This window comes from Catharus ustulatus, chromosome 9 (genome assembly GCF_009819885.2).
Source record: "Catharus ustulatus isolate bCatUst1 chromosome 9, bCatUst1.pri.v2, whole genome shotgun sequence".
NCBI lineage: Eukaryota > Metazoa > Chordata > Aves > Passeriformes > Turdidae > Catharus > Catharus ustulatus.
In genome coordinates this window covers 2,429,305-2,454,744 of record NC_046229.1, presented here as the reverse complement: position 1 = coordinate 2,454,744, position 25,440 = coordinate 2,429,305, and the positions used below count along the sequence as shown (strand labels likewise).

The window sequence follows — 25,440 nt, the reverse complement described above, 5'->3', positions numbered from 1 at the left end:
ACAGTTCAGCAAGATTAATAGCACTTAAATGTAAATGTCAGAAGGGTTTGTGGTAATGCAGAGAATACATTTAGGACTCAGTCCTTGGTCAGTAGCTCAGTGGTTACAGAACCTGTTTCACAGGTATCTCATTACTGCTTCATTCTGTGCCTGTCTTGCCTCAGCCATGCTCCCTGATGAAGTTTGTCACTCACTTAATGAGCCTGGTGTGTTAGATGTCATTAAGGCACAGTGGTAACATTTGCATTAGCTTATTTACAGGAAAAGCTGCTGTCAGAGTCACCTTGCTTTGGCTGAAATGTTGAAACAACAAAATGCTTAGCTGGGAGCAGTCCTTAGAGGGGTTGTTTGGGTTTTTTTTCATTTCTCTGTGCACTCCACTTTTCTCTGGGCTCTCCAGGCTTTCCTGAAAATGCTCTCTGCTGATTTCCTGTCAGCTCTCCCTGGCTCACCCAGGCTCTGCCCAGAGCAGTGCATTGACCTTTGTGAGGGAGCAGAGTGACAGAGGCAAAAATCTCTTTTCTTTGAACTCCCCATAATCCTTCTGAAATCTGATGGATTTATGCCTCAAGCATTTCTTTTCCAGCAATCCAATTTCAAACCCACAGAATCTCTTCAACTGGCTTCTCCCTGTGTTGTGTGTCTGGGAGTGTAGAGTTCCTTCCAGAGGAAGTGATCCCATGGAATCTCTTAAATTGGCTTCTCTCTGTATTGTGTGTGTCTGGGTTTGTGAAGTTCCAAAGGAGGTGGTCCCATGGAATCTTTTCAGGTGCCTTTTCCCTGTGTTGTGTGTGTGTGGGTTTGTGAAGTTCCAAAGGAGGTGGTCCCATGGAATCTCTTAAATTGGCTTTTCCCTGTGTTGTGTGTGTGTGGGTTTGTGAAGTTCCAGAGGAGCTGATCCCATGAATCTCTTCAGGTGCCTTTTCCCTGTGTTGTGTGTCTGGGAGTGTAGAGTCCTTCCAGAGGAGGGGATCCCATGGAATCTCTTAAATTGGCTTCTCTCTGTATTGTGTGTGTCTGGGTTTTTGAAGTTCCAGGGGAGGTGGTCCCATGGAATCTCTTAAATTGGCTTTTCCCTGTGTTGTGTGTGTCTGGGTTTTTGAAGTTCCAGAGGAGGTGATCCCATGGAATCTCTTCAGGTGCCTTTTCCCTGTGTTGTGTGTCTGGGAGTGTAGAGTTCCTTCCAGAGGAGGGGATCCCATGGAATCTCTTCAGGTGCCTTTTCTCTGTATTGTGTGTGGGTGTAGGCGTTTAAAGTTCCTTCCAGAGGAGGTGATCCCATGGAATCTCTTCAATTGGCTTCTCTCTATATTGTGTGTGTCTGGGTTTGTGAAGTTCCAGAGGAGCTGATCCCATGGAATCTCTTCAATTGGCTTCTCTCTGTATTGTGTGTGTCTGGGTTTGTGAAGTTGCAGAGGAGCTGATCCCATGGAATCTCTCCCCCGGCAGATCTCGGTGCTGACGGTGGCGGACGCGGTGCGGACGTGCTCCCTGGACCAGTGCTACAAAACCTTCCTGTCCCCTGCCACCAGTGAGACCAAGAGGAAGATGTCCAGCTTTGTGAGCAGCATCAAGGCATCTGACAGCTCCACACAGCACGCCCTGGGCTTCCAGAAGGCTTTCCAGCTCCTCCGGAACACCAACAACGGCACCCGGCTCCAAGGAAGTAAGGCAGCCTCTTGTGCAAGCCTGATGACTTCAGGGCCTTGCCAATGTTTTCTTCTCTCACATTCTCACTTTGGCAGAAGCCAAGGGAGTGGAGTGTGTTGAATGTTAACAGAAATGTGCTCCATTCCCTGTTTTTATTTATTTTCTTGGGCTGCAGGCCACATGAGGGACTGTTGGATGTGTCCGTTCCCTTCTCGTTTGTGTCACTTGCTGCCTTGCCTTTTTTTGAATTTATATAGGAAAATGATGTGTGTGATAGCTGAGTTATTTCTCCAGTCTGTATGGGGGGTGGGGCAGGAGGCCTTTCCAGGAAAATTGCAGCTTCTGCAGGTTCATTTAATGATTGCTGACACATTTGCATATGGATGCTGTGCCTTACTGGAATCCTGGGGAAGTGGCCCTTGCTTCCCAGGGAAATGAGTTTTTGAGAATACCAGTTATGAGTGATATTTTGTGGAACACAAAGCTGTCCTGGCTAAAATTTCCTTCTCTCAGAATACCCTCCCTGAACTCTGCATACTCATTGGGAGCTTTATCCTTCCCGAGATTGGGGCTTTTCTGCAAGGAGGATGTGGTGAAAGACATGGAAAAGATGGATGTGAAGTTGGGTGGCAGATTTGCTTGCCAGGAAGCTGTGGAAGGCAAATCCTGTGCTCTGAGTGTTCCTTGGATTTGAGGAACACTGGAACAGCCCATCTCCATCAGGATACTCAGATTATGTAACACAATTCCCACAGCCTGGCCCTGTGCCTGCTCTGTCAGAGCTGATCCTTCAGTGTCCCAAAGGGCACCAGCCCAGAGGCTGTGCAGAAGCAGAGAGGGAGGAAAGGTCCAGGAATTGAAGTGCTTTGGAAAGAATGAGGAAATAGCCTCACATTCCTCACACTGGTTTTATGGGATGGTGCTTTTGGTACCCAAGGTTCAGCCAATTCCCGAGCTCCAGGCCACTGGCACAGTGTGACTTTGTGTGACTGCCCATGGCAGGGGTGAGATGAGATGGGCTTTAAGGTCCCTCCCAACCCAATCCATTCCAGGATTCTATGATTTTTTGTTTGGCCTTGTTTTATATCAGGGTTAGAAGTTTTGGGATATTCATACTTCACTAGTTTTCATATCAAACAACTATTTTGGGGCACAGGCACAGAAAGTTAAAATGCAAATGCTTTGGATTTAGGTTTTTTTCTACATGGGGATGATTGTGAAGATCTAACATGTTTATAACAAATTTCAGAGTTCCTGGGGTGAGACACAATAGGTTTGAGAAGAGGATGTTTATAAAACATGTCTCATTTTCTTGTAAATAATCTTTTCATCTTTTTAAAAAAGAAAAACAAACCCACCAAAAAAAAATCCATCATTTCACTGTTGATTTTCTAACATCCTGTTGCAGAGAACAATGTGTGGGTGTGTCAGGGAAGCTGTTGAGATTCAGCCTCAATCCCAAATTCACACTGGCAAAGCCAGAAGTGAGCTGTTGGTGTGAGGTGGGAGAGCTGTGCTGTTAAACACATCTGGATTTTCTGCTTCAGTTCCTACTGCAGTTTGGGTGACAAATTCCCCAAAAACTGCTTGCTCTGGTCCCTCCTGCAGATTTAGGACTGGCTCTTGTTGCTCCATTTAGGCTGCAGCACCATGCCTGGCTGCAGACAGAATATCTCTGCTGTAGCCTAGGAAACACAGCCACAATTTTCCTTAAACTACACCCAAATCTGCTTTATTACCTGCCTTTGCTGTTTTTCTCTACTTTTAGACCTTACTAGGTGTAAAAAACTAGAGGTAGAAATTCCCCCAAATTAACAGCACCTCCTGTTTGTGTCAAAATCTGGTTCTGGCTGAAATTCTGGTCAAGTAATGAGGACAAAATGTGCAAGTCAAAGCTCTGATATTTAATATACCAGTACAGCAAATCAATCATACACAACACAAACCACTCTCAATACTGAGATAAATGTGATGGAACAGCTTGCTGTGAATTGTTGTGTTCAAAGGTCTTGGGGCAGGACTTTGGCCAGGAGCATCCTGAGCCTGAAAAGCATGTCCAAGGTAAGTGTGAGGGGCCAGGTCACCCAGCCAGGCTTGGTGCTGTGCCCTGCTCCATCCTTAGGGTGCAGCTCATGCCTGAGGGTTGCAGGATGGAAGGAGAGCACAGGAGATGGAAAGTGCAGGGTTTTACCTTGTGGGGCCTTTTCCATGGAATTGGAGAAGCTACTCTGTTGGGTTTTGCCCTTTTTTGATCCAGAGATGGGGTAACTGAGAGGCATTTTAAAAAATTTTTTATTCTATATTCAGTCTCATATGAAGGGTGAGACAATACAGATGTTATAATTCACACCATTACAATCAGAAGCCAACTATTTCTTAATTACAATTCATTCTAAGTGTTTCTTGGCCTGTCAGCTTTTGTCACATCCTGCTGTAAAATGCCTTAAAGCCAATCATCTAAAATCACCCCTCATGGGTTCTACTGCAATGCATCTTTCACAATTCTGTTTCTCCAAAATATCTGGTCTGATTTCCAAGGCCATCCTTCGAAACTTTTTCCTAGCTCCATTTCTCTCTCTTAACAATATCTGTCCTATTCCATAGCATTTCTAAATCAGCATTTTTTATCTCCAAGTTTGCACACAGATGCACACAGTGTGAGACCCTGAGAACTCTACAGTTCCATTTCCCACATGCTCCAGGTGCTGGATCTGTGTGCTCCTGCCTGGAGGCAGCCAAGCTCCTCAGCCTGGGGAGGAGAAGGATCCAGGGAGACTTTGGTGCCTAAAGGGGCTCCAGGAGAGCTGAGAGGGGCTGGGGACACGGGATGGAGGGACAGGGCACAGGGAATGGCTTTCACATCCCAGGGGTGGATGGGATTTGGGGATGGATTTGTTCCCTGGGAGGATGGGGAGGCTCTGGAATAGAATTCCCAGAGAATTGGGAATCCAGGATCCCTGGCAGTGTCCAAGGCCAGGCTGGAGATTGGGGCTTGGAGCAACCTGGGACAGTGGAAGGTGTCCCTGCCATGGCACAGGGTGGCACTGGGTGAGGTTTAAGGTCCCTTCCAACCCAAACCATTCCATGACTCCAAAGCCAGAAGGTGCCTGTGGGGTTTGCTCAGACCCCAGAGCTCCTGGGTGGTCGATAAGGCTCCGAACCAAACAGAAACCAGGAGCAAAACTTGAACACCAAAAGCTGGAATCCACGTGGCTGCAGTGTGTTTATCCCCTGGAAATGCTCTGGGTGAAGCTGCTGTGAGCAGATTTCAGGGCTCTCAGCACCAGGCTCACCCAAACTGAAAACCTGATGCAGTTTGTGCTGTGTCTGTGATTGTGTTTTAGATACTGACATGGTCATCATTTATCTCTCGGCTGGGATCACATCAAAAGATTCCTCAGAAGATGATAAAAAAGCCACTCTGCGTGTCATCAACGAAGAAAACAGCTTCCTCAATAACTCAGTGATGATCCTCACTTATGCCCTCATGAATGGTGAGAATGCCTGGGATTCCCAGGCCAGAAAATTCCCTTTCCTGGCACAGCACAGCTCATTTATTAATCTCCTTCATGGGTAATTCCAGGCCTTACTGGGAGCAGTTTGTTCATGGATTGTGGCACATTTAATCCAGAAGCTGCATCCAGATGTTGTTACTTTGGTGTTTATAACTGTGCCATTCTATCCCTGTGCATCCCAGTGCAGCTGCAGGGATGTAAAATATTGTGGCCTGGATTATCCAGACTGAGTTAAATTTGTTAATTATTGCAATGCAAACCTTCCTGGTTGCTTCCAGGGGCAGCAAACTGGGACCGGGTGTGATTTCATCAGCAGGGAGGGTGAATGGGAGATCAAACCAGGTCTGAAGGGCTTTGATAACCTGAGAACCAACCTGAGAGTGAAGTTAAACACGATCACCCACCCATTTTCCAAAACAGCATTTTCAGCACGAAGGCAGCTTGTTGTATTACTGAAAATAGCCAAGGAAATTGGTGCTTTACCTAATGTATGATTTGGCTGTAAATTTTAATGCTCATTTGAGACTGGGGCATGTTAAAGGTTTTGATTTGTGTGTGCAGGGGTTGAGCATGGGACTTGAGTGAAGTGTGAGACTGGAATGATTCAGCTGCAGAACAAAGGCTGTTATCTCCCAGGGAGGAGATTCCTCCTGGTCCTGCCTGTGGGCGAGCCACGGTGGAGAACAAAGAGCTGTCCTGTGGATTGATGGGGCACACAACTCTTTGTTCCAAGGGCTTTGTTTAAAGTGGGGATGTGAACAGCATGGTGAATTTTTGCACTGTGCAGCACTAGGAGAGAGGCAGTCTCATTAAATTTGGTGTTAGGTAATTAATTTTCCCTCAAACCGATCTTGAAGCACTTAAATAAGAATACAGAATTTTCAGTGCTGCAATACAGAGTGAGGATTTGACAGGAAGGTCTCACAGATATATATGTATTACAGAAAGATCTTGGAATGTAGAATCTGAGGAAGGAATAGAAATTATAGCAAGTTTTGATATAGAGGAAATGAATTGCTGAGCCTGGGTAGCCAAGAAGGCAAAGAGCAAGCGAGTTCAAAGGGGCTTTTATGACTCTGAGCAAAGGATAAATCCACCTCAAAGAAAAAATGTTTTTACCAAGCAAAAAGATTTTCACAGACAAACAAGAAAACCAATGTTGCAAGTAGAGAAAAGATCTCAGAATTTTCCACTGCAAGAAAACTGAAAAACAACTTCTAGCTTAAACTGTGACACACTGACTTTTAGTGATTGGAAAATAGTAACAGGAATATGGTAATGTTGGTAGTTGTGATGGGCTGTAGGTAATAGCAAAGGGATTGATTGAATTAAGATGATGAATGAATTAAGATGATCTACTATGAAAAGTAAATAATGAATTGTAACCAGAACTAGAGGAAGCTTTCAGGCAAACCCAGAGCTGAGGCTGTCAAGCTGTGGGCTGAAATAATAATAATAATCAGCATTTAAATAATAAATAAATTGCTGCATGTTTGGATACAACAAACACCATTTAAATAATAAATAAATTGCTGCATGTTTGGATACAACAAACAGCATTTAAATAATAAATAAATTGCTGCATCGTTTAGATACAATAAACAGCATTTAAATAATAAATTTAAAAAAATAATTTGCAATGGACCATTCCTTTGGAGCAGGCTGCAGAAGGCTGGGTGGGAGTGAAGCTCTCTTGCCTGTTGTGTTTTGCAGAGGGGGTGACAGGGCTGAAGGAGCTGGCCTTCCTGCGGGACCTGGCCGAGCAGAACTCGGCCAAGTACGGCGTGCCCGACCGCAGCGCGCTGCCCGTCACCAAGGGCAGCATGATGGTCCTCAACCAGCTCAGCAACCTGGAGACCACCGTGGGCAGGTTCTACACCAACCTGCCCAACAGGATGATCGACGAGGCCGTGTTCAGCCTGCCCTTCTCGGATGAGATGGGGGATGGTGAGTGCTGACCTTGGCAAACCAGCAGAGATCGGCTTCTCCTGGATTTCAGTAATTTCACCATTATAAGCTGCATCATTTTGACTAAAATTTTGGTCCGAACCCAAAGTGCGGCTTCTAATCAGGTGTGGTTATATATGGACAAAGAATGAAAAGTTGCTGTTTTAGTTTGGAGGACAGGTGTCTGCTGAGAAAGGCAGGAGCTTCTCTTTGAAATGGAGAATGTAAACCCCCTCCCTCCAAATTATTGTAATTTTGAAATCAAGGGACTCTCAGGCAAAGATATGGGAATAGGAACAACAGTTCTTTACTAGGGAAATTAAAATAGAAATACAGCACTACAAAGAACAAACCCCAAACCCTGACACAGTCAGAGTACAGCCTGACACCCGTCAGGCAGGGTGTTGGCAGCAGTCCCATCCCATGGTGGCTGCATCCTCCTGCAGTGACAGATGTGGCTCAGCTGGAGCAGTGCTCCTGTACAAGGTGCAGTTTCCCTCTGGAGCTCCAGTGGGGATGTGGAGAAATCCGGTTTTCCTCTGGAGTCCAGTGGAGAAAGGGGCTCCCTTAGTGTCCCAAACCCTCTGTTTTTATCTTGGTGAGAGGTCACTATCAGAAACACAAAATTTACTAATTAGGGAGAGTGGCTGACAACAGAAACCCTGCTGAGCTTCCTTGGCCATATTCCAGCATGGAATAGATATAAAATTTAATTGTGTAGCATCTCAAAATGCTCTGTTTCCTCTCAAAATAATCAACTAGATGATATTTCTGATGGTTTTATGGTGTTTCTCTCCCTCCAAGGCCTGATAATGACTGTCAGTAAACCCTGTTACTTTGGGAACCTCCTGCTGGGAATTGTTGGAGTAGATGTCAATCTTGCCTACATCTTGGAGGATGTCACCTATTACCAGGACTCCTTGGGATCCTACACCTTCCTCATTGATAATAAAGGTAATTTGGATCAGATCATCTCCCCCAGTCCCACTGAGCTCCTGAGCCACCAATTCTGAATCCTCAGGTCTCTGAGCAGTCTCTAAGTAATGAATGACAGTATTTACTAAAAGTTTAATTACATGTTTTTGGTTAGTTTTGCCTGGATGTTGCTGGAGATTTTAGGTGGATTCATGACTTGAAACTTCTGTCCTGGAGTTCTGATCTGGAAATTCTTGCTGTGGGGATTTTCTGCACCTGTGACATCCAAAGTTTTCTGGGAAAGAGGGAAAATTGCTGTTAAAAGCTCTTTTCCTCTGATCCAGCTTATTTTATTGCTGAATTTTTCAAGCTGATTTTCATTTACATGAAAATGATGATGAGATTTTTTGGTCACTGCCATCTTTGCCAAAATTCTGTGTAATTACTGGATATTCTTTTTCCCCCTCCAACACCTATCCTAGGCTGATTAGTAACGTTTGGGGCTGTGTGTTTGATTTTTTAGGATACACTCTGATGCATCCCTCCCTGACCAGGCCCTACCTGCTGTCTGAGCCTCCTCTCCACACAGACATCATCCACTACGAGAATATTCCCAAATTCGAGCTGGTGCGCCAGAACATCCTCAGGTAAGGGTGGGATGCAGCTCCCAAATGAGCAGCACTGGGAGAATTTCCAGAGGAATTTTAACAGAATGTTAGGTAAAATTCCTTTTCCTATAATATTTGGATTCTTGGATGGATTTTTTTTCCCCCCATTAACAATTTTGGTTTGATTTTTCATCCAACTTTTTTCAGTTGTCATTTGTTATGTAGTGTTCCTTCTAATCTCTCTCTTCCCTGTCAGGAAGATTTCCCACTATTTGATCTGGGTTTTTCTTTATCCTTTGCCTAATCTGAGAATTTTGAAGCTCAAAATGTGGGGATACACAAGTGCATTTTCAGCACACACACTCTTCCCTTCACCAAGCACAAATAACAGTTAATTCCTTCAATTCTCATGATAATTATATAAACACACAATAGAAGGATTTTGCTGCAAGTCCCAACAGTTTTGCTCAGTGTTTAATAAACTGCTGGATGTTTTATCTGCCACTGCAGCATCCCCTTGGGCAGCCAGATCATCACAGTTCCTGTGAACTCCTCACTGTCCTGGCACGTCAACAAGCTGAGGGAGATTGGGAAAGAAGCTTACAATGTCAGCTATGCCTGGAAAATGGTGAGGAAAACAAGTGTGGGATGGCACAGAGGGAATTCAGGGCTCTGCTGCTGTCCTTCCTTCAGTCAGGGAATATCTGATCACTCATCTCAACCCAGAGATTAAAAAGGAATCTGAGGTTAAACATCATCCAGGTGAATTCGCTGATGCCAGCAATAATTGGTTGCTTTGTGCCAACAAATTCAAGAAGGTACTTGTGGATCATTTCACAGTATTGAGTTAAACCCAACCTAAAGGATTAAGCTGAGCAGTATTAAGAGATGAAATCTGTCATTGTTTAACAGAAATTCACACAGGAAGGTGTCTGGAGCTGATTTTCTAAGATTGTAATGCTGCATTTAATACCAAACTGCCTTTGCAGAGCAGCTGGGACACTCCAAGGTTTGCTGATCTGGTGTAATTTAGAGTCCTTAAAATATCCAAACTAGTAAAACATGTGGCACATGCAGCACACAGTTAAGAGTGAAAATAATAAAATCTTGCATTTGAGAGTTAATTTGTCTGTACTTTCCATAAAAGTAACACCAGTGTGTGTGTCCAGCAACTGGAAACCTGCAGCCTCTCCTCTGTTAATGACAAGAAATATCCATAAAACAGTGTTAGAATTAGAAATTATTCTAATTGAGCAACAAAGTGAAAGTTTTGTTTGGTTTCAGGGGGAAAAAAAGTTACAGTATTTTTATTTTCTGTGTTAACTGTGGAAAAGTGTTTTTTGTAGAACTCCGTGGATGCAACACACACAAATTCTGTTCATCCCCCACATTTTGGTTCTGTTTGGTGTTTTGCAGGTGCAGGACACATCCTTCATCCTGTGTGTGGTGGTGATCCAGCCAGAAATTCCTGTGAAGCAGCTGAAGAACCTCAACACTGTCCCCAGCAGCAAACTGCTGTACCACAGGCTGGACCTGCTGGGCCAGCCCAACGCCTGCCTGCACTTCAAGCAGCTGGCCACGCTGGGTGAGGGCTCCTGCCAGCCTGTCCTGGCCACTCAGGGACACAGGAGAGCCAGCTTGGCAAAACCTCCAAGCTGTGCCCAATCCCCACCTTGTCCCCAGCACTGAGTGCCACCTCCAGCCTTCCTTGGGCACCTCCAGGGATGGGAGTTCCAAACCTCCCTGGGCATTTCCAGTGCCTGACCACCCTTTTCAGAAAGAAATTCCTGCTGCTGTCCAGCCTGAGCCTCCCCTGGCACCATCACACCTCCTGGGGAGTGTGGCAGCACAAAGTGGAGCTCTTCTCACCAAACATGGGAAATACTCTTCCCTTGAGCAGCTTTTATTTCCAAGGCTGATTTTCTGATCAGCTTTTACCTTCTTACCTGAGTGCTGAGCTCTTCCACAGTGCTGAGCTCTTCCACACAATCCCAGCAGAGCCTGAGCTGGATCCCACAGGGATCATCTGGAGTGAATCCATAATTTTGTTGCCATCAGCACTGGGGTTTAACCAACAAATTTACTTCTTGCAGGATGGATGAGTGGGGCTGCTCATCAGAGTAGGAGATAAATGCCCTGGAGTCCAGCAGGGTCCCTGGCAGTGCAGTGGGAAGAGCAGAGGGGTCTCCCCAAGCTTAAACCTCTCCTGGCTCTAAAGCACCTCCCTGAGCAGTAACAGAGCAGGATGAAATCCCAGCCAGTTGTGCAGGGCTCTGCTGCTCTTCTGCTTTGGATTCATGGAAGTTTTTCACTGCCAGAAGCACTGAGTTCCTGCAGAGTCAGAAGTTGAGCCTGTTTGGGGGGAATGAGAACTTCAGAGCTCTGGTGGTTTCCAGACCCTCCTCACCTGCTTCAAAATTCTCAGGTTCTGATAGGCTAAAGTGCTTCTGCTCTTCCAGAGCGATTCCAAACATTGCTGGGGAAAAGGGAGAATCTCCATGGCAGTTCCAGTGTCTTGGGAAGGATGGAGAACTTAAAACCCAGAAACATCCCAAGAACAGAGGGGTTTTACATAAACATCCCACACTGCAAGCTGTCATACTTAGGTGTGATCTTGGGAGCTCCCTAAAATCTGCACTGTAAGAAGTTCTGAATTAAACACTTCTGCTTGTAGCAGGGTTTGAAGGTCTCATGCTGGATTAGTGGCACAGTTGTGAGATTTTTCTTAGCTCTTTGTAGCCCTGCAAAATAACTCAGTGAGATCAGACAGGAGGAGGGACCTGACAAACCTGTACCAATAGCTTTGCCAGTTGTTTAAAACTCAGGGATTTCTTTTTCTTTAATGTGGTGCCTAATCTTGATTATCTTATATCCAGAAAGATTTAAATGGAGAATATCCCAGAAATGCAGTACTGAGCTGCAAGTGGAGAAACTTCACAAAGCAAGATGAGAATATTTGCTCTGGGAAGCAGATGAAGGACTGGAGATGAAGTTTGGAAGTGGGGACTGCAGCACATGTGTGGGGATGTGTTTGAGAGGAATGTGACTGAAAGCAGAACACTTCACTGCACTGCATTTTCCCTCTGGAGACCATTCCTCACAGGGAATTTGTGTTCCATGGGTCACATCCTCAGAAAATATCTTCTCAACCCTCAGCCCTGCATCATCATCATAATTTCTCTTTTTTAAAGAGGAAAAGCTGTCTGGTTTTTGCAGATTTTGCATGATGAAAGCTTACTTTTGAGTTTGTTCTGAAAATCACTCCATCCAGCTGCACTTTTATTGGGCAGCTCCTCTTCTGCATTTGGGATTCTCCAGATGTTCCTTCTCTGGAACTGAAAAGGCTCATTTTCATTTTCCTCTGGGATATCTAACCTAAACAGGGATACTTAATTTCTTCTGTAGCCCATCATCTGTTCTTAAGGGAAAACAGCTTGTCTAATCTCCCAAAAAGTACTAATTCAGAAATTATTGAGGCTTTGGGAACAAGGGCATGAAGCACCAAATGACACATGGAGATAGATGAGGGAGCTGATGCTGTGACTTCTGTGTTTTGAGGCAAGAAGGGGAGAAATTCATGTGCAGCCTGAGTTGAGTTTAGGAGGAAACTGCTGGGAATGCTATGGGTTGGGTGGGAAAATGGATGTTTCCTGCCCTCCCTCCCAGTGCACGAGCTGGGCACCTGGAGCAAGCTAATTTGAGTAATCTGTCAAGGTGCTGGGTTTTGTCCATCATGTGGAGTAAGTTGGTTTGCTTTTCTTTTTAATTAAAAAAAAAAAGAAAAAGCAAAACATCAATGAACTTTTAAACCAGTGAGTTTCTCCTGGTTCTTTATTTCTCTGTCTGTCCAGAACTTTAGATTCTGTTCGATCTGAAAATGTGTGAAGGAGAAAAAGCCACAGTGAAAGCTAAGTGTTGTACTGGCAGATGTATTGGATCAATGTGTGTACTTCTGCCTTTCAGGAAGCTTTTATTTTATTTTTAACGACTTTCTAGTGGAGTGCTGAGGTGTGGGGGAGTGGGGAGAGCAGCAGGGTCATTGCTGCCACGAGGACACCACATCAGGGACCCTCCAGTGCAGTGTGCAGGGATCTGTGCAGGGATCCTCAGCATGCACTGTGTCCTGCTGTCCTGGTTTGGAGGACAGGTGTCTGCTGAGAAAGGCAGGAGCTTCTCTTTGAAATGGAGAATGTAAACCCCCTCCCTCCAAATTATTGTAATTTTGAAATTAAGGAGCTCTCAGGCAAAGATATGGGAATTAGGAATAACAGTTCTGTACTAGGGAAATTAAAATAGAAATATAGTAATACAAAGAACAAACCCAAAATACAGAGTCAGAATCCAAGCTGACACCCATCAGTCAGGCAGGGTGTTGGCAGCAGTCCCATCCCATGGTGGCTGCATCCTCCTGCAGTGACAGATGTGGCTCAGTTGGAGCAGTGCTCCTGTACAAGGTGCAGTTTCCTCCCAAGGTCCAGTGATGATGTGGAAGGGTCTGGTTTTCCTCTGGAATCCAGTGGAAAAAAGGCTGCTCTGGTGTTCTAAAATTCAGATTTTATCTGGGTAGGAAATGCTTGGCTCCTCCCCCTGGCTGGAGCATCTCCCCATGGGATGATGGAATTTTATCAGCCATGCACTGGGACTCACTGGCCATGAACAGGAGAGATCTCCTGGAGGGAGGATGGGTTGTGAAAAGATAAAGAACACTGCCCCAGCTGGTTTTACACATGTCCCATTAACAGGAGATATCCCACAGAGATAAAGATCCCTGCCCCAGCTGGTTTTACACATGTCCCATTAACAGGAGATATCTCTGACAGAGATAAAGAACACTGCCCTGCCTGGTTTTACACATGTCCCATGAACAGGAGATATCCCTCAGAGATCAGGATCACTGCCCCACCTGGTTTAACAGCTGGTGATAGAATACAAACCTTTGGTCACATCCTGTATTGCATCCTGAGCCAGCAGCTCATCGTGCTGACATTGCTGGTGTTGTGGTGTTTGCAGAGAGCCCCACAGTGATGCTGTCTGCAGGCAGCTTCTCCTCCCCCTACGAGCACCTGAGCCAGCCTGAGACCAAGAGGATGGTGGAGCACTACACAGCCTACCTGAGTGACAACACCCGGCTCATCGCCAACCCCGGCCTCAAGGTGAGCCCCAGCACCCCCAGGGCTTCCTGCAGCAACCCCAGGATCCCCAGTTTGCACTGGGAGGTGTTATTTTTTATTATTAGGTGTTATTTTTATAAAAATCTATTTTTTATATATTGCTTGTTTTTCTTTTTGCTGGGGTTGGGATTAAATGTGCAAGACATAAACTTAGATTTTTTTTTAGTTTTTATTTCTATTACAGTTGCACAAACTGTGAGCTCTACAGCACTTTAAGCTAACAAATTAAAAATGCAGCCATATTTCTTTTTCTACAAGGCTTTTTAAGGATAAACTGGCCAGTTAAGAAATGCCACTTAAATTATTTTTACTTTTAACCTAATAACCAACCACCTGTGGCTCACAATGTGGACTTTTTTATTCAATTACAGTTACATAATTATTTATTTTTTATTCAATTACACAATGCTACTCAAACCTATCAAGAAGAAGGTGAAGAAGGACTAGCCTTGCCTTAAAACCATCTTGCTTTATAGACATTACTATAAAACCTTAAACTTTAAGTGTTTTGCTATGTGATGTTACACACTTTTATTTAAACTACACACTTATTATTCTAGTTTTATTACTCAATTTTGGAAGTTTTTCCCACAGCCTTAGGTTAAATGCGGTGTTTTTTTGGGGGTCAGTGCCTGTCAGCACAGAAAGTCTGAAATTTTCAGTGACCAGGGTTCCAACAGGGAGGGATTTTAATGCCCATCTCATCCCACCCTGCCATGGCCAGGACACCTTCCACTGTCCCAGGGTGCTCCTGGTGCCTTTGGATTTTTGCTTTTCTATTTTCCATATATCTGTGATCCTGAAATCCTTTAGTGTAGAACTCTAAACTCCATACCCAGTGTGAGCTGCTGCTTTCCCATTTTGGTCAGACACAACAATTTCTCTCCAAGGGAATCAAGGACTCCTCACTGCCTCTGAGAAATGTAAATAAAAGTGAGTTGGGGGCAGCAAACTTGGGGTAAATGACTTCATTACCTGAAGCTGTGATTGGGAGTTTAACCCCCAATATGCACATGGACCAAACTTATAAAAGTGTGAAAACTCGTGCCCCATTGTGCATTTTGGGTGGAGCCCCTTGGGGAGGCTTTGTGTGCCCAAAATGTCCCTGAAGGCCCCTCAATAAACAGAACCACTTTTTATTCTCTTCATTCTGTTGGCCTCTGTTTATAGAGAATCCCAAAAAAGGCGTCACTCCAACCTGGCCTTGGACACTTCCAGGGGTCCAGGGGCAGCCACAGCTTCTTTGGACAACCTCACCCTCCCAGCCAGAAATTCCTTCCCAACATCTGATCTAAGAGTGGAGAGAAGAGGGGGGCAGAACTTTGTTGAAACAGCACCAGAAAAGTTAAATTCTTAGCAGAAACACCTTTGTTTTCTTAGGCATACAAATGAGAAATCTCTATTTTCTGTGCAAGAAGGATATTAGTTATATTTAGTTATATTTATTCCAAGTTAAAAAAAAAAAAAAAAGAAAATCAGTAGAAGGCACAGAGATAACACCAACAATATTTCACACTAATAACCTCGGAATGTCTGGTGTGAGAAGCCTTGAACCAAGTAATTGAGCCGAGCTGATCCCCGATGGCTCTCGGGGAAGCTTTTATTACCTTACCATGCAAGTGCTGCAGGAACCCTGCCAGCTCTGCCTTTGTCTTGCAGTTCTCTGTCAGGAATGAAGTAATGGCAACCAGTCACGGCACGGATGAATGGATGACCCAGATGGAGATCAGTGGCCTCAACAGTTACATTGTCCGGCGTTACATAGCAACCCCCAACGGGGTGCTCCGCATCTACCCCGGCTCCCTCATGGACAAAGCATTTGATCCCACCAGGAGACAATGGTGAGGTTTGAGGGTCCCTTCAGCACAGCTTTGAATCATCTCCGAGGGCAGGAAGGGAAATATTTAGAGTTGGTTTTGGTTTTAGTGTTGATTTCTTTTTTTTTTTTTTTTTTAATTTAGTTAAAAACGTTTTCGTCGTCTGAGTTTAAATGCAGCCACTCCAAATATTTATTGGTTCTCATTGCTCTTTTTATTTGGTGGGTGGTTGATGTTTTCATAGCCCAGCTATGGCAGATGGGGACATAAATATGCAGAAAATGAGCATCCCCTTCAGGGATTAGCTAATTCAGGAGTATTTGAGCTCCTTGGGCCCTTTTTTGGTTGTTCTTGTTTGTTTACTCTGGGTTTCCTCGCTGCTTTCAAGGAGGGATTAATTATGCAGCAGCATCTGATTTGGGCAGAGAGCTGGGGACACTGCAGATGGGAGCAGGCTCTGAGAGTGCTCCAAAGGCTGGGATGTGTGGGAAGGAGGCAGCCAGGTGCTGGGAAAGGCACAGACCCCAACCCTGTGGCTCTGCAGCATTCCTGCCCCACGTTTTTCCTGGAATTTTCAGTGTTCTGGGAAGAAAGTGCAAGTAAAACACTGGGAATAAAACAGGAATGGGTTAAGCTGCTCATGGAATTAGGGAGAAGCAAAGTGATCACTTTGTGTTTGCAAAAGTTTGATCAGCTTTCCTGTGACAGTTTTATCAACTGTCCTATGACTGTGGCTTATTTTATGCTGATGGAAGTTTTAAGAGGCTGTAATTTATAATCCCTGTCTGATATTTCTGAATTTTCTTGCCTCAGTTCTGTCTTTCCTCCTCAGTTTGCAATGTAATTTTGCCAGGGTTTGCTTTCAGTTTGAGACTGCTGGCACCAAGTCCTGCCTTGTTCTGGGGGAAAATGTCTGGAATTACATTAAATGTGTTCTGTGCAGAGTTAAACTGAGCTGGTTTAATGCAGCTGGATGTACTGGGGGACCATTTATTGAGCCAGTCTGGGATAGTTTAGAGTCCCAGTTGTGTTCAGGTACTTGTTTGATATTAAAAACCAATAATTTGGTACCTGTTGTTCACAATGTGCAGATTGCAGTGTTATTTTGGGAAAGTCAAGGATTCTGTCTTGAATTTACAGACTTTGGCATTAATTCTGAGCATTTCTTTTGGCTTCTCTCAGGTACCTGCATGCAGTGGCCAATCCAGGACTGATCACCTTTACTGGGCCCTACCTGGACGTGGGAGGGGCTGGGTATGTGGTGACCATCAGCCACACTGTCCACTCCTCCAGGTGAGGGGCTCTGGGGCTTTGGGGCAGGCCAGAAATCTCAGAGTGACCAGAGCTGGGTGACTCTGGGTGCTCAAGAGCTGAAAACCAAAGCTGGTCTTAAAGTGCTGGTGGTGAAATGTGATCTGACCTTGTGGAAATGGGGCATTGAAACACTGGGAGAAATCAATTTTATAGGAATGTGGGAATTCTGTGGCTTTATTGGTAGAGGAGTAGTAACAGCATATTAAAAATAAAGGGTTGGTTGGTGGGAAAGTGCTCCTGGATGAACAGGAGTGGGATGTCCAAGGAATTGGGAGGAGGAGAGGGATTGTGTTCCTTCCCTCTCTGCTGGAACTTAAATCCTTCTCCATCAGGACTGCCAAGCCCCACATTCTCTGAAGTTCCCCACACCTCACTTGTGGGGTTTTCAGGAGCAGGGAGGTGTTTGGAAGGGAGCTGGAAGCTGATCCAGGGCAGAGAGGCCACAAAGGGGCTTGGGACAGAGCTGTCCTTACTCCAGGAATTGGGGAGCTCCTCTCCTGTTTAAATCCAGCACTTCTGGGCTTCCAGGAGGAGAAAGATCTTGAGGCAAAGCTGTGAATGTCCAGGAGCCCTTCCAGGGCTGGGAACATTTTGGAGTGGGAGCAGCAGGGCCAGGAGTTGGCCTGGATGATCCCTGTGGGTCCCTTCCAGCTCAGGACATTCCATGATTTTATGAAATGACTTTTTCCTGGAGGACCAGACTGTTGCTGTTCCAGCTCCCTGCTGGCCAGGCCCCAGCCTGAGTGAGGCCAGGATTTGGGATGCAGGATGCTTAAAGGAGCCCAGTTTATAAAACATGCACCAAACCTTGCTGTCACAAGCTCTCCCAAATTCCCAAACCAGCAGTTACCTGTCCTGGTTTTTACATGGAGTCTCCTCCCAGCTCCCTCCCCAGTACAAAGGTAACTTCCAGTGCTGGGGTGGGAAACAGGGATCCCAAATCCAGCAGGGAGCAGGATGTGGCTCCTCCACTCTTCCCAGAGATTCCCCAGTGTGGGATTTCCCAGCACAGCACCTCTGCTGTGTGTTTTGGCAGGAGCATTTTCATCCCCAGCCCCTGTGTGATGCTTCTCCCAGAGGAATTTACTCGGGGGAAACGAGCACTTCTGTAAGGAGAGAAATGCAATTCATCAAAATTCTGATTTTTATCTAGCAAGGGATGGTTTACTGAGCTCTAAGAACTTAAAGCTCCTGTGGGTTATTAGAACATGATTAAAGAACAGTTAAACAAAGTTTGGCAGATGTGAGTGTGATTCCTGGGTAAATATGACCTCTGAAGCTCATAGTCACATGTGGTTATAATCCCCAAAGAGGCCTGAGCTCAAAATGCAGAGGGGTGGGGAGGAATCCGTGGAGTTAACAGGAATTCTGGCATTAAGGACTGCTGGGAGGGTTTAAATACCCACATCAGGGCAGCCAGAGCTGACACCTCTCATTCCCATTTTATGTGTGTCTGATTTCTTTTTGTGGAGGCTGGGAAGAGAAGATTTATGCCTGATGTGGTTTAATGCAGTTGGCATCAGCAAAGCAGGAGGATTTAATGCTTAGAAATGAAGCTAAAATATTTACAACCTTCTAATGGCTTTATGTCTGTTAGGACACAGCAGAACTTCAGAGCTTGGTACCTTGTCACACATGAAATGTGTCTGTGCTGCTTCAGTGCCATCCTTCCATTCCCCCTGCAGGGAATCTGAACAGTCAATTAAATGCAGGTTTTAAAAACTTGTATTTATCTGTCTACAAATGAGATTTGACTGCATCTCCAGTGCTCCTCTTTGAAAAGCAAACAAACCTCAGCCCAGTAAACAGAGCTGGGTTTCCATGGAGCAGGGGTGGCCACAGCTCTGTGCAGTCCAGCTGGGCCTTGCAGCATCTTTTTTTTTTTTTTTTCTTTTACTAAACGTTTTTATTCCTGCCTTCAGAGCTAAAATAGAGGAGAAAAGTGAATTTTGAAGAGCAGCAAGTCAGAGGTGTAAGGTGTGGGTGCTTGAGCTGTGATCCTTTTGTGTCCTGCAGGGGTGAGAGGGGACTGGTCTGGCTTTGCCCTCTCTGTGCTACTGGGAGCAAACTGGGAGAACTGGGGTGTTAGGGATGGAGGAAGGACAAAATGCATCCTCAGGCTGCTGCACACCACCACATCACAGGATCCTTTTCATAACTCACCTTAAGAAATGGGTTTTTTTTCTAATTTTCTGCCTGCCATTCAGAATCACTCCCACACTCCAGAGTTTTAGGGATTTAGCTCCAAGTCTGGCACCCTCAGATTTATTCCTCCTGCTGGGGGCTGAGCAGAGCAGGGGTGCAGGTAACTCCTTCCAGCTGAGGGGATACAGGGGCTGCATCTTGTGTTTGTTTGTGTGGATGGGGGATGTTTAATCCCAATTTCTGTCACTCAGAATTACATGGGTGTAGGTAGTAGGGGTGTGTGTAGGGTGGGATCCACTCCTGGGCTGTCTCCTGTGCTGGCTGTACAAGACTAAAATAGGAATTGTTATTAATATTAGCATTCCATCCCTGAATAATAATTTTTTCTATTATTTTCTAATATTTCTTTTTCCCTTTCCCTCACTGCAGTGCTCAGATGTCCTCAGGACACTCCGTGGCCGTGATGGGCATCGACTTCACCCTCAGATATTTCTACAAAGTCCTCATGGACCTGCTGCCAGTTTGTAACCAAGATGGGGGGAACAAAATCAGGTAAAAGCTGCTCCTGTGAGGCATGAAATAAATAAAATATTTATTTTTTTTAACCAGATGACCCAGAGGTTGTTTCCAACTTCATTTCTCCAAGGATTCTGTTACTTTCAGTGTGTGTTCTCTGATTTCCAGTAGAACTTGTGCTTGTCCTTCTCATAAAAAAAATAATGTTTTTGTTATTCCAGATCAAACTGCCATCAGCTAAATAAACAATCTGCAGGATTACAAAAGCAGAAGATAACAGATTTGATTTGATTTTTTTGGTTATATTTAGACTTCTTTGAAATTCTGGGTAAAAACAACATTCCTTATTAAATGACCACACTTCCAGTTCTTCTGTTTGTTTTAATTTCACCTATTTAGTTCCTGTGAGCATGTAAGATTGATACAGGATCTCAGTTATTTTAACTCCAATTATTCAAATACACTTTTGGGATGTTTTTCTCAGAAATCCATAGCACAGGCTAGGCAGAAGAAGTCTGACTTCAACTGGAATATCCAATTTCAGTCAGACCCCTGGGTATCTTAATTGTTCCTTTTTTGAAAAATCCTGTGGGGGTGGGATAAATTCTGGTTTGGATCTGGAGTAACTTGATAACGTGGTTTGGGCATTGCTGTTGGTTCCTTGTTTGTTTTTAAACCTTAAATTTGGGAAGGGAAGTGGTTTTCTGTCATCCTCCCAGTTCTTTTCTGGTTTGGGTATTTTTCTATATATTTTATGGCACATAAAAAAAAAAACAAATCAGGATTTTTGGTTTGGCATTGCTCCCTCCCAATAACAAACTACTGCTGATCAGCAAGGTCAGATGCTTTATTGTGATCCTGCATTCCCCAAATGAGGAATTTGGAGGATATTGTTCAGTGTTGGACCATTCTGATGCAGAAATTTGACCCAATGTTTCCAGTCTTGATATAAATGTGTTTGGGGTTTTTAGTGTATCTCTCCTAAGGATTTTAGGAATAAGAGCAAACACCACATCCCTGTGTGTATTTCTAATGGAAACCCCCCCAAAAAATCCAGGTTTTCCTGCCTCCTTTGTCCCCCTAAAGAGCACAGAGGCTTCCCCTGCTCTCTGCTCCCCCCGTGGGTACCTGACCCATCCCATGGGAATCCCTTTGAAAGCTGCTCCAGCCCCGGATTCCCGCTGTGCCAGGGCTGTGGCTGCCACCCTGCTGAGCTTTTGGGAACATCAAGTGGGGTTTTAACCTCTCCCTGTCCCCTCTGTGGCCACCGAGTCCCTGGTGTCGGTGCCACCCCGGCCAGGGCTCCTGCGCCTTCGTCTGTGGCCATGGAAACGGGAGAGGGGAAAAAAGGGATGGGAGGAACTGCCTGGATCCTGGATTGGGACACAGATCCAACGTGGGAACAGCTGAAAAGGGAGGGGAGAGCTTGGGAAGGCTGGGAGTGATTTATCCCCCGCTAAAATTGAATTCTGAAGGGGGAGGGCACTAAGGGAGAGTGTGAAATCTCTCTTTAATTAGTCACACAGTAAATTAATAAACCATTAAAGCTTCCCAAGTTCATTAGGCTCTGTTCATTCCTGGCTCTTCCCCAATCAGACAATGCACTGATGGCTTTTTCTTTCTGCTTTTAATCAGCTCTGTTTTCAACTCCTTGCTGGCCCCAGCTCTCTGGAGCAGTAACAGATGGAAAAGCTTCAGGGAAATACCCAACACATTCTTTAAGGACATTTTGCAGGGAATTTGCTCCGTGGCCCTGTTGAATGGAAACCTTTAAAAGCCCTTTAGGACCATGTTTTATTTCACCCTGTTCCCCTGAAGCCCAAGGAGGTCTAACAGGAGAATTTTGCTGTGTTTTGGGGGCAGGTGCTTCATCATGGAGGACAGGGGGTACCTGGTGGCACATCCAACCCTCATCGACCCCAAGGGCCACGCTCCTGTGGAGCAGCAGCACATCACACACAAGGTCTGCCTGCTGTCCCTTGCCTTCTTCCACAGCTCTCATTCCTGTTTGGCTCTGATTCCAAAGGTGTCACATCCTGCCTTTCCCCCTTAGGAGCCCCTGGTAGCAAATGACATCCTGAACCACCCCAACTTTGTGAAGAAAAACCTCTGCAACAGCTTCAGCGACAGGACCGTGCAGCGCTTCTACAAATTCAACACCAGCTTGGTGGTGAGCCTGCTTTTCTGTCTGATTCTGGGTTTGGGTGTGCTTTGGTTGGGTTGGGTTTCTTCTGGTGGAAGCACAGAGCCCTGCCAGGCTCAGCAGCCAGGGCTGGGAGCCAGCTCTCCATGAGGATTGGCTTGTCCAGACACAGACCAGGCTGCACAAACAGAGTCCCCTGACATGCAGGGGCTGTGGGTGGGAGCCCTGGCCAAGTGTGGCTGCTGTCTCAGCCAGCACCAGGGAAAGAAGGGCAGTTTGCTGTTGCTGGGTGAGGATTTTCCAGCTGTAGCTGGGATGTGTTGCTTTGGATCTGAGCTCTGAGCCCAGTTCTGACCAATGCCACATCCTCCTGTGAGGTCTCTAATAACTTATCTTTGGGTGTCCAAATAAATCCATTTATGGTGAACATTTCCAGGCTGTCATTTGTGAGGCTGAAATCTCTGAGGTCCTGCACACTCTGTGCTCTCCATGGATCCTGTGGGACCTTCCTCTTGTGAGGAGTCTAAACCAGGGCTGGCTATCATCCCTCACAGAGCCTGGCAAAGTCCCTCCACAATGATTCCAAAGCTGTTACACCATGGGAGAAGATTTGAAAATATTTGCAAATTGTGTCCGAATACATTGATTTATGTTAGGTTGGCTTAAACATTTTCCCCACACTTGAAATGCCAAGTGGGAAGTGTGGCATTGGGAAGGAAATTGTGTAGGAGGAGCAGAAACCTGTGAAAAGGAATCAGGAAGGAGTCTGCAGGAGCTGGAGGGTTTTTTTAAGGCTCAGGAAGTTTCCAGCAGATGGTGGTGGCTCCCAACAGAGCCTGGGCTGGCACGGTGGGGACAGGTCAGGAGTGAAATGTCACCTCTGCTGCCACATCTCATTTTCACAAGCTAAGCCAATTCCTTTCTATCTTCAGCAAAGTCTTTTCACCCAGAAGTGTCTGGAAAGCAAAACTCCTCCACCCTTTAATCAGCCTCAGTTTTGTGAGAGCGGCAAACCCCTGAGGTTTGTGAGGGGAGCCACCACCTCTGGAAGCAGAATTCCTGTCCCCACAGCTCAGTAGGATCCTTTGGGAAGAGAAGAGTCTTCAGCTCCCTAAACCAACATTTTACCTCACTGACACCTTGTTTGTGCCCAGGGTGACCTGACCAACCTGGTGCACGGCAGTCACTGCTCCAAGTACAGGCTGACGAGGATCCCGGGCACCAACGCCTTCGTGGGCATCGTCAACGAGACGTGCGACTCGCTGGCCTTCTGTGCCTGCAGCATGGTGGACAGGCTGTGCCTCAACTGCCACAGGTGTGACAGCTGGGCTGGGCTGGGACACTCCTGCCCTCTCCCCTGCTTTGGGGTTTGTAGGAGCACAGTGAGTTCAGCACTTCATTCAGTGCAGAATCAGGGAGGAGGAGAGTTGTTCTGCCTGTGCTGCCTGTAAGAGGTGCAGGGGTTCAGGGTGTCTCTGCCAGGCTGTCAGAGAGTTTAACCCAGGGGAGTTGGGTAGATAATGCTGGAAAACACTGAGAAATTCAGTGGTTCAAGAGCAGGTACCTGTGAGTGAGCCCCTTTCTTCTGGCATAGAAATTCCCATGATTTTACCATGGATTGGAGGTTTTTCGTTGAGGGGATCCAGGAGGTTTTGCCCACGCCATTCCAGGGGTGGGTCACCCTCAGGCCTGGTGCAGGACAGAGCAGTCCCTGTTCCTGGGGAAGGAGCAGAGTCACTGGACAGCTTTTTCCATGGGAACTGCTGCTCCAGGGCTGCACCACCATGGGGTTAAAATCCCACTTGTGTCTGATGGGTTTTCCCCATGTTTTCTGCCCTGCAGGATGGAACAGAACGAGTGTGAGTGTCCCTGTGAGTGCCCACTGGAGGTGAATGAGTGCACTGGGAACCTGACCAACGCTGAGAGCAGGTGAGAGCCAGGACACTGCAGGAACAAATTCCCTGTTTGTCCTGCTGAGATCCAACAGGCGGAATTCTCAGTACAGTTAAGCAGATGCAATAGGTAAAGATTATTTTAATTGTTTGTGCTTTGAGTGCTCTTGTGACACAGGGAATTTCTTTGCTGCCATGCAGGAATCCGAGCTGTGAGGTGCATCAGGAGCCAATGACTTTCACAGCCATCGATCCCAGCCTGCAGGATGCACTCCCACAGTGCATCAACACCCAGTGCAACCAGAGGACAGAGAGTGGGTAAGGCCTTCCCCACCCCTGGGAATACTCTCTTGTGGAAATAACCCAAAGCAAATAGCTCTGAAGAAAAAGAATACAGGGGAAAAAAGCATGATGCCAGAATGAGGTTCTGCTCCTTGAATTGAGGGCTCAGTTTTGCTCATTATGTGCTGTCTCCAGGAACCTGAGGTGGGTAAAACACACCATGCTCTGCCCAGCTGCCCAAATCCCTCCTGCCCAAAGGCTGGAACTGCAGCCAGACTTCACCACACTGGGAAATGTCTCATTGGAGGAGCTACAAGTAGGATTCTCCTTTTGCTCAGGCTGAGTGGTGCAGAAAAATACCAAAGCAGAGAGTTGGAAAAAGGATTCTGGAAATGCAGCTTCCCTCTGTAACTTCCCTTGTGGTACTTGAGCACTTCCATGGAATTTTTTCTGGCTAAACTCATATACTTGAGGGTGCTTTTGGCCTCCCTCTGTCTCATGGCTCTGAACCAGGCAGAGCTTTGCTTTTTTTTAACTGGAAAGTAACTGAGTTTTACTTGGATGTTCCCATGCAGGGATTGCTTTGGAGTGCTGGACTGTGAGTGGTGCATGGTGGACAGCGATGGGAAGACCCACCTGGACAAATCCTACTGTGCCCCTCAGAAGGAATGCTTTGGTGGCATTGTGGGAGCCAAGAGTCCCTATGTGGATGACCTGGGAGCAATAGGTAACTCTGCCTTTCTGAGCAGGTGCTGCCTCCAGCTGTTTGTGTTCCAGAACATGCAGCAGGTTCTGCACATAACACTCACCTCTTAAATCAGCATAAAGACTGGGAAGGGAAGTGGTTTTCTGTCATCCTCCCAGTTCTTTTCTGGTTTGGGTATTTTTCTATATATTTTATGGCACACACGAAAAAAAAAACCAAATCAGGATTTTTGGTTTGGCATCGCTCCCTCCCAGTAAAAAACTGCTGTTGATCAGCAAGGCCAGATGCTGAGGCATCAAAGGCAACAAAGACATGGTGAATATCACTTTTTGGAAGATCCTGATGTGGAGCTGAGTGTAACTCAGCATTCCTGCCTTTAAGATGCACTCTCTCTGAATTCCTTCTGCTATTCCAAGTGAGCAGTCAGGCACCCAGAAATCCCTGCAGAGCTTCTCTGAGTTCCTTCTGCTATTCCAAATGAGCACAGTCAAGCACCCAGAAATCCTTGCAGTTTCTCCATGTTCCTTATTGCTGATTTAGCCCTTCCTGCACTGAGTTCCTTGTCCTATTCCAATAAGCACAGTCAGGCACCCAGAAATTCTTACAGAGCTTCTCTGAGTTCCTTCTCCTATTCCAAATGAGCTCAGTCAGGCACCCAGAAATCCTTGCAGAGTTTCTCCATGTTCCTTATTGCTGATTTAGCCCTTCCTGCACTGAGTTCCTTGTCCTATTCCAATAAGCACAGTCAGGCACCCAGAAATCCTTACACAGCTTCTCTGAATTCCTTCTCCTATTCCAAATGAGCTCAGTCAGGCACCC

General features: G+C 45.9%; 1 protein-coding gene across 2 annotated transcripts in view; it reads left to right on the top strand.

Annotated features, from left to right (window-relative positions):
* Positions 1 to 25,440, top strand: part of LOC117000104 (VWFA and cache domain-containing protein 1) — an 88,772-nt gene that overhangs the window by 57,994 nt on the left and 5,338 nt on the right. For both annotated transcript variants that reach the window (XM_033067486.1, XM_033067487.2), the window contains exons 7-23: positions 1,450 to 1,666; positions 4,995 to 5,144; positions 6,879 to 7,112; positions 7,917 to 8,066; positions 8,551 to 8,674; positions 9,146 to 9,263; positions 10,052 to 10,220; positions 13,646 to 13,788; positions 15,466 to 15,647; positions 16,806 to 16,916; positions 19,512 to 19,634; positions 21,462 to 21,561; positions 21,652 to 21,768; positions 22,896 to 23,056; positions 23,584 to 23,670; positions 23,835 to 23,951; positions 24,491 to 24,642. In XM_033067486.1, coding sequence (XP_032923377.1) covers positions 1,450 to 1,666; positions 4,995 to 5,144; positions 6,879 to 7,112; positions 7,917 to 8,066; positions 8,551 to 8,674; positions 9,146 to 9,263; positions 10,052 to 10,220; positions 13,646 to 13,788; positions 15,466 to 15,647; positions 16,806 to 16,916; positions 19,512 to 19,634; positions 21,462 to 21,561; positions 21,652 to 21,768; positions 22,896 to 23,056; positions 23,584 to 23,670; positions 23,835 to 23,951; positions 24,491 to 24,642 — 2,455 coding nt within the window. The remainder of the gene's footprint in view (positions 1 to 1,449; positions 1,667 to 4,994; positions 5,145 to 6,878; positions 7,113 to 7,916; positions 8,067 to 8,550; positions 8,675 to 9,145; positions 9,264 to 10,051; positions 10,221 to 13,645; positions 13,789 to 15,465; positions 15,648 to 16,805; positions 16,917 to 19,511; positions 19,635 to 21,461; positions 21,562 to 21,651; positions 21,769 to 22,895; positions 23,057 to 23,583; positions 23,671 to 23,834; positions 23,952 to 24,490; positions 24,643 to 25,440) is intronic.